This window comes from Branchiostoma belcheri, unplaced genomic scaffold (genome assembly GCF_001625305.1).
Source record: "Branchiostoma belcheri isolate BF01 breed outbred unplaced genomic scaffold, Haploidv18h27 scaffold404, whole genome shotgun sequence".
NCBI lineage: Eukaryota > Metazoa > Chordata > Leptocardii > Amphioxiformes > Branchiostomatidae > Branchiostoma > Branchiostoma belcheri.
The window spans coordinates 65,428-72,830 of NW_017804026.1; the positions used below are offsets into that span (position 1 = coordinate 65,428).

The window sequence follows — 7,403 nt, forward strand, 5'->3', positions numbered from 1 at the left end:
CACACACACACACACACACACACACACACACACACTCACACTCACACGTACTACCACATTACCTACACAAGCAGCGCCTGGTGCAAGGTACGGATATATGCACGTACGGTCACACACACACGTACGGGGACACACACACACACGGACACACACACACACACGGACACACACACACGGACACACACACACGTACTACCACATCACCTACACCAGCAGCGCCTGGTGCAAGGTACGGACATATGCACGTACGGTCACACACACACGCACACACACGTACTACCACATCACTTACACAAGCAGCGCCTGGTGCAAGGTACGGATATATGCACGTACGGGCACACACACACACGGACACACACACACACGGACACACACACACACGGACTACACACACACGGACACACACACACACGTACTACCACATCACCTACACCAGCAGCGCCTGGTGCAAGGTACGGATATATGCAAGTACGGTCACACACACACACGTACGGACACACACACACACACACACGGACACACACGGACACACACACACGCACACACACACACGCACACACACACACAAACACAGAGAGGCAGTCGACAGACACACACGCACGGGCACTGCCGTTGCTACTGGCCAGTCTTAAAAACGCGATTTATGTACAGTGCATCTGAACTGAGATGTTACACGTAACAAGGATTTTATAGCTCATAGAAGACCATAATGGTAGTCCTTAACTCGCCTCTGCCCTGCCCTGCGTCAGATCAACCCGTACCTGATCACGGCCAGCGTGCTCTCCTCCACCTTCCTGCTCATCGCCATCGCTGCAGACCGCTTCTACGCCGTCTACTGGCCGGTGCAGTACCTGTCCGTAAGGTAAGCCTCTACTGGCCGGTACAGTACCTGTCTGTAAGGTAAGCCTCTACTGGCCGGTAAAGTACCTGTGTAAGGTAAGTCTCACCAGCGCAATTCGGTATAAGGACTATTGCATCCTGAAGCTAGTTCTATACCTGAATGGGTTAGGGGCAGGCACGGTTCTGGATACTAGTAGTCCCCGCGTGTCCAAGAACGTAGATTTGCCACAGGCAAGGTTCTGGATAAAGCATGGTTTGGATACAACCTGCCTCTCACCAAAACGCATTTCTTTCCAGGGATTACAGACATATCAACCATTTAACTATCCTTCTGCTCATGGTAACTGCGTGCTTAGTTCAAGTAGAAAAGCCAACAGGTCTTATCACCGGTATGTAAGCGGAGTCTGTTTGTTCTCAATTAACGACAAGCAGCCACAGAATGGGTGCAGGAACTGGAATTAAGATAAACTTATTATAAAATTAAAGAAACGGCCATAAAACAGTAACGTCCACAGCAGACATTACGTACAAGCATTGTTGGTGCATGTTTCTAGACAGGATTGCGAAACTATAAAAGAACAAAAACTAGAGTTCCAAGAACTCAAACCTCCGTGAAGTAACCCGACCGTCTGTCCCTGTGCAGGAAGGGCCGAGTTCTGGCCGCCATTGCCGGCACCCTGTTGCTAGGCGGGGTCGTTGCTATACCGGTGGTGTTGGATTACCAGGTGGTGGGCGGGATACGGGTCGGACCGGCATGCACCTCGGTCAGCCAGTGTTACGTCACGGACAGCACCAATGTCACCGTGCTGTTCATCGTGACAGCAGTGCTGTTCTTCCTGTCCGTGCTGATAATGGCAGTTCTATACGCCTTGGTAAGGCTTCTCATTTTACGCTAATGCATTAAACTTCTAAGCATCCAATAGGAGGTGGTGGTGGTAATCCTTCGCAGTAGAGTATGATCATGACTGTCATTATCAGGATACATTTAGTCTAATAACTTGAAGAATTTTCTACTCAGTATATCCGCACTTTTTCTACCGTAGTTAGCATTTAACCGGCATGTATTTTTATTGTGGATACCGTCTTGTCCCCGTCAGGTGTACTACCGAGTGTCGCAGCTGGCGGCGGGCATCCCGGGGCAGTCGGCCGTGGGCCCGTGCCTGGGCAGCGGGTGTGCGTGGCGGGGCGCTCGGGGCCGCAGGCAGGACCCTCCCGCCACCAGCACCTCGGACATCGCGCTGCGGGACGTGCGGGGCCGGGCCCATGCCTCGCGCGGCGGCCGGAAGAACCGGCACGGCAACTCACAACAACAGGTGCAGGAAGAGCCTCCGTCATCCTGTACGTACAAGTCTCCACCAACTCCGGCATCTTTCTCTCAGGCATCGCAGCATCAGCAGGCTCCCTCGGCCTCCCCACCGCCCTCGGCCTCCCCAGTGCCCTCGGCCTACCCACCGCCCCAGCATCCGCCCTCGGCCTCGGCGGCGACCCACCGTCACTACCGCGTGGCGAAGCTGCTGCTGCTCGTCACGCTGGTGTTCGTGCTGTCCTGGCTCCCGTTCTGGGTGCTGAGTCTGTACGAGGTGGCGCACCCCGGGTATCTGGCGGGAAAACCCACTGCGCTGGTCCAAGCCGTGGCGCTCATCAACGACTTGTACTTCGTGAACAACGCGGCGAACCCGATCATATACACCTTCGTGCAGAAATCCTTCAGGCAGAGGGTCATGAGGCTGTTCCGCTGCTGCAGGTGCTGGTAGGGCTAGCTGTGCTCGGGGATACACACAGGACACGATTGCTTGGTGGCAATCGGTGGTGATCATGAAATGTCTGCCTGTCAGGCTGGGCGGACGACTTGTGACGGTTCACGGTACACTTTTCGGACTATTCCATGTGAGGAAATGCGAAGAGGAAAAGAAGGCCTACATCAGACCACACCAAACATCCCAGGACGGGGGACGGTATAGACTTCCTGATACAAACAGGCCACAGCCATCAGTGGTAAAAAACCTCCTCGGACGACTTGTTGTGGTTCGCGGTAAAAACTGTTTCACGTGAGGAAATGCGGAGAGGAAAGGAAGGCATTCATCGGATCAGACCGCAGATGCCAGAACCGGGGGACGTTATAGACTTCCTGTCACTTTTGGCTGACCACTGACGTCACGTGTCGTTAGTTCACGTGTTACCATGTGATTGGTCATTTAAGATCCTCAGGAAGTCTGCATGCACTAAGGTTATAGAACGTCCGATCCTGTATGTATGGCAGGTTACACGTAACGATGTGTACATGTAGATGTGGGCTATAGGCCTCTCTAAGCGAAATGTACAAAGAGGCGAGAGGCGTTAATTAACGTCCATATAAACTATATTTGTATATAAATAATAAAGCAGACGCTACAAGCAGCCTGTTCTAAGACTGCAAAATGTCAGCGATAGCCGTATTTATCTCTGTTCAGTCTTGAGTCAGTCCTAGCAAATCCGGGTCCAGGAGAAAATGCTCCTGTTATTTCCCGGCGACCCTCCTTATCCGGAGTCCATTAAAAACCACTCACAACACCACCGGGCGCCGCGCTGTTACGGCTGTTGACTGAGTCGCCCACTTGTGCCCCTCACTAGCCTCAAGTACCAACACGTTTTACGACATTTGCAGTTTTACAGCCCTCATAAAGAGCCTCTTCGTCGTTACCCGGCAACAGGCCGGTTTCTGGGTCGGCTCCGTGGAACTGTCAGGTTTCAGTTGTTTTATTCTCACAAGTAGCTTCACCACATCAACCTCAGCTTAATTAAACGAGCGAAGAGACTAACAAAGGAAGAAACATTCTGCTTCGAAACGTTCTCTATTATACAGTATGTGTCTGTGTGCGTGTGTGTGCGTGTGTAGGAGGTCCCAGTCCCAAGGCTTTAGGTTTTATAGGTAAGCAAACATCAACACCTGGCGACAGGTAAGAGTACTTAACCCACCTGGCGACAGGTAAGGTGTGCTCACCGCTTGTCAGTGGAAGGGTTAAGGTTGGGATGAAATGCCAGGGTCGCGGCTTTTAACTCCAGAGGCCGCAGGTTCCTTACTCTAAGCTGTAAATACATCTATAATCTAATTAACATCCTTGCCTATTCCAGCGCCCTCAAGATCGTAATCTTGAAAAAGTGAAGTTTAGGAAGTTTAATAATCCACGATGCCATTATTACCTGTCTTCCTGTTAATATATTTAAAATTCAGACCTTTCAATTCTTTTGGGTTTCTCTTGTTTTTTTAATTTTTATGGAGCCTACCTGTCCGATTTTTCCTTGACACTGTTGCAACATATTTGGGTCCTCCATAAAACGCACCCCCCCCCGTAGTGACGTAAGCGATGTTTACCTGCTGTTTGAGTTGTTTTGTACACACAAACTGCCGGCTCTTAGAGAAACCACAACAGGGACAACAAACAAACCACCAGTCTCCCACTGTTGGAAGCAACACATTATCCAAGAGCTGTATGCACTACACTGTACTGTCATGCCTTCAAGTACCAGAGTTACCAACCACGGATTGAGGAGTTCAAAAACTCATTCTTTCCTAGAACTATCGCAGATAGGAACTCGGTGTCACCAAGCACAGTAGGGCATTGTCATTAGATAGCTTTAAATAATGTTTAGAGTTAGATGTTCAAGTGTTATGTGTAACAAGTCGTTCGGTGTAATGTAGCCAGCTGCCGCCACACTGCTTGCCAGCAAAGCTGGTGTTACGCCGAAGGGCGGTTATACTGGCTATACAGATACAGAAGCTTGTGTGTGGGGCATCATAACAATGTACTAACTGCAGTTTCCATTGGAAAACTAGGACATCAACAGCACACAACATACTCTCTTGGACCAGGCTTTACTAACCCAGTGCCCAGTGGGAATCATCAACTGGGCAATTATGGTACCCAATAAAGACCTGCCCAGATGGTTCTGAAGTGTTGAACAAACATCCTCAGTTCTGTACCTATTAACGCACAATACTCGGCCTCATGTTGCCATCACAAGTTAGTGGGTTTCATTGATACACAGGAAAACTGTTACTCAAGCAACTGGATACATTTTGAAAACTGTCAGACGTTTCAAGTAGCACCCACTACTTTTTCGTCATTGCAGTGACTGTGTCACACTTTAAGTAGTGGATACTACATGTAATATCTGACAGTTTTCAAAATCTATCCAGTTGTTAAAGAAACTGTTTCCCTTGTGTAAGTTAGCGTGTTGTACAGAGGCTAAAAGTCTGTTAACAGCTTGGGGAGTATGTATGGAGTTTGCCAACTTAAGTGTTTAGACATTATGGACTCTCAGTTGTATATTTCAGGCATCACAGTTTACGTAACTGTGAAACACATTAGCTATATACATGTATAAGCAAAGACGTTTCCACAAGGTCTTAGTTCTTTTAAGGGATCCAAAGTGAACTTTCTTCTTTTGGAGTCACAGTTGAATGGAAAACTGTAGAGCAACATAAATCTACCAACCATCTCCATAAACCTCACACCTTACATACCTTTTATCCATTCCTAAATTTGAGCTATCCTAAACCTTCCATACCCCAAATGTGAGTTATCCTAAACCTTCCATACCCCAGAATTGAATTATCCTAAACCTTCCATATACTCCATATTTGAGTTATTCATGCCTTATATTTATATCAACATCAAAATTAGTATAAAAGCGTTTCCTTCAATTACTTTGCCTTCTCAGCAGATCGCATGCTAAACTTCTGGTAATTTTTTCCATTTCTGTTGAGAAGTGTAGAAGGGAATTATTATTATTTTTATAAGGGAAGGGTTGTCCTGTGGCAAAGGTCCCAATTCATGCAGGAAACACAACCTGACACAAACTATCTAACATGGGCCTTAACGTTTAACATTTGCGGTAAAATAGAAATAAATAAATCTTGACTCTTCTCTATCCCGGTATGGACTTGCCTAAACCCCCCCTCCACAGCCCACCCCCCTCTGCTGTGTGTGGGTTAGTAAGGAGCTGACCTTATAAGGAGCTGACCATATAAGGAGCTAACCTTATAAGGAGCTGACCTTATATGGCATTCAGATAACCTAAAGATGGTCTAATTACTAGTAATTCTTACAATTATTTCTGTTCAGTAATTTTGACATTTTTTCAGCAACTCTCAGTTTCAAATAGTTTTTCACTTCCTAATATCCAACACCATCCTTATCAGCTCAAGTATAGCTTAGCTCAGATGTCTCAAGTCTTTGTGACAAGTTTTCTCAAATTGTCTTTCCTTCATACACCCTGATTCCTTATTTCTGGATATCTTAAGATATAAATTGCATGGAAAAAAAACTTTTTAGATGATTTTTAACTTTCTGAACAAACTTAGCAACTTGGAACTTAGTTGCTGAGTTTGAGGTTGGCGAAGTCTGTTGCCATGGTAACGGCCTGTGACAGCGCGTCGACGTTGGTTCCGGAGGCCTGCGCGGTGTTGTCCTTCCCTCCTCCACGAGCTCCGAGCACGTCTTTCACATGGTTCACCCACTCTCCTGCCTTCAGGCCCTTCGTAACCGTCTCCTAAACAAACAAACAAACAAACAAACAAACATGTCACATGGTTCACCCACTCTCCTGCCTTCAGGCCCTTCGTAACCGTCTCCTAAACAAACAAACAAACAACAAACATGTCACATGATTCACCCACTCTCCTGCCTTCAGGCCCTTCGTAACCGTCTCCTAAACAAACAAACAAACAAACAAACAAACATTTGAAAGCTTTCTAATGTGGAGAATCTGCAACAGGAATCTTGTTAGCCACACAACATCCCTAAGTTGGTGAAAACTGTTGTAAGGGGTGGAATGATGAAGCTGTACAAAAAGGGCCCAAACAGCCAGACTGACCTTGGGGACCCAGCACTGTACGACGACCTTGCCGGCTGTACTGTCCGCGGAGAACAGCATGGCTGCTGTCCTTGGGGACTTGACCTTGTAGATCTTCACAGCTTCGTTCAGCGCCTTCAGGTCGGCGCCGGCCTCCAGCTGCTTAATCACCAGCGGCTGGTCGGGCGTGGCTTCTACCTCCTGTCTGGTCGCCTCGACAACCTGGTAAACAAATAAACAACAGGTCAACAACAACAAAACATGGGCATGGCTTCCACTTCCTGAACTTTTTGAATTATTGAACAATAAAACACATGGAATGTCCATGAATATTCCTGAACTATCTACATTCTGCATGTTCAAAAACCCTAGGGATAGTACAAGGGCAAGCAAGCTTGCTTAAATACAGTAATATTGATCTGTGAATCTGGTAACAAAGTTAAGATAATCGTAATTGTGAATTCGGTGGATAGAATGACTCCTGCATGTACCCACCATCTTGACGATGTCGGCCTTGGCAGCCTTCTCAAGGTCGATGATTTTCTTTTTGAGGGCGTTCAGCCCCTCCCGCATCTCGTCTTTCTGCCACTGGGGGACAACGGCCACCGCGATCCGCTGGGGGGGGGGCAAGGCAGGGGGGGTTACTAGTCAAGACAACACAGTTTAATGCTAACACTAACACTGGGGGATGACGGCAACCGCAATACGCTGGGGGGGGGGGGTGGGGG

General features: G+C 47.9%; 2 protein-coding genes across 3 annotated transcripts in view; one reads left to right on the forward strand and one right to left on the reverse strand.

Annotated features, from left to right (window-relative positions):
- Positions 1-3,700, forward strand: part of LOC109477674 — a 12,000-nt gene extending 8,300 nt beyond the window's left edge. The window contains 2 exon segments of the mRNA XM_019779011.1: positions 1,484-1,712; positions 1,938-3,700. Coding sequence (XP_019634570.1) covers positions 1,484-1,712; positions 1,938-2,594 — 886 coding nt within the window. The 3' untranslated portion in view covers positions 2,595-3,700.
- A 977-nt stretch (positions 3,701-4,677) lies between these two features.
- LOC109477681 (alanine--tRNA ligase, cytoplasmic-like) overlaps positions 4,678-7,403 on the reverse strand; it is a 6,100-nt gene continuing 3,374 nt past the window's right edge. Inside the window, exon 3 of one of the 2 annotated variants that reach the window (XM_019779028.1) lies at positions 4,678-6,372. In XM_019779028.1, coding sequence (XP_019634587.1) covers positions 6,196-6,372 — 177 coding nt within the window. In that variant the 3' untranslated portion in view covers positions 4,678-6,195. Of the gene's footprint in view, positions 6,373-6,402; positions 6,532-7,403 lie in introns of those variants that run through there. The other variant, XM_019779029.1, reaches the window with a different exon arrangement.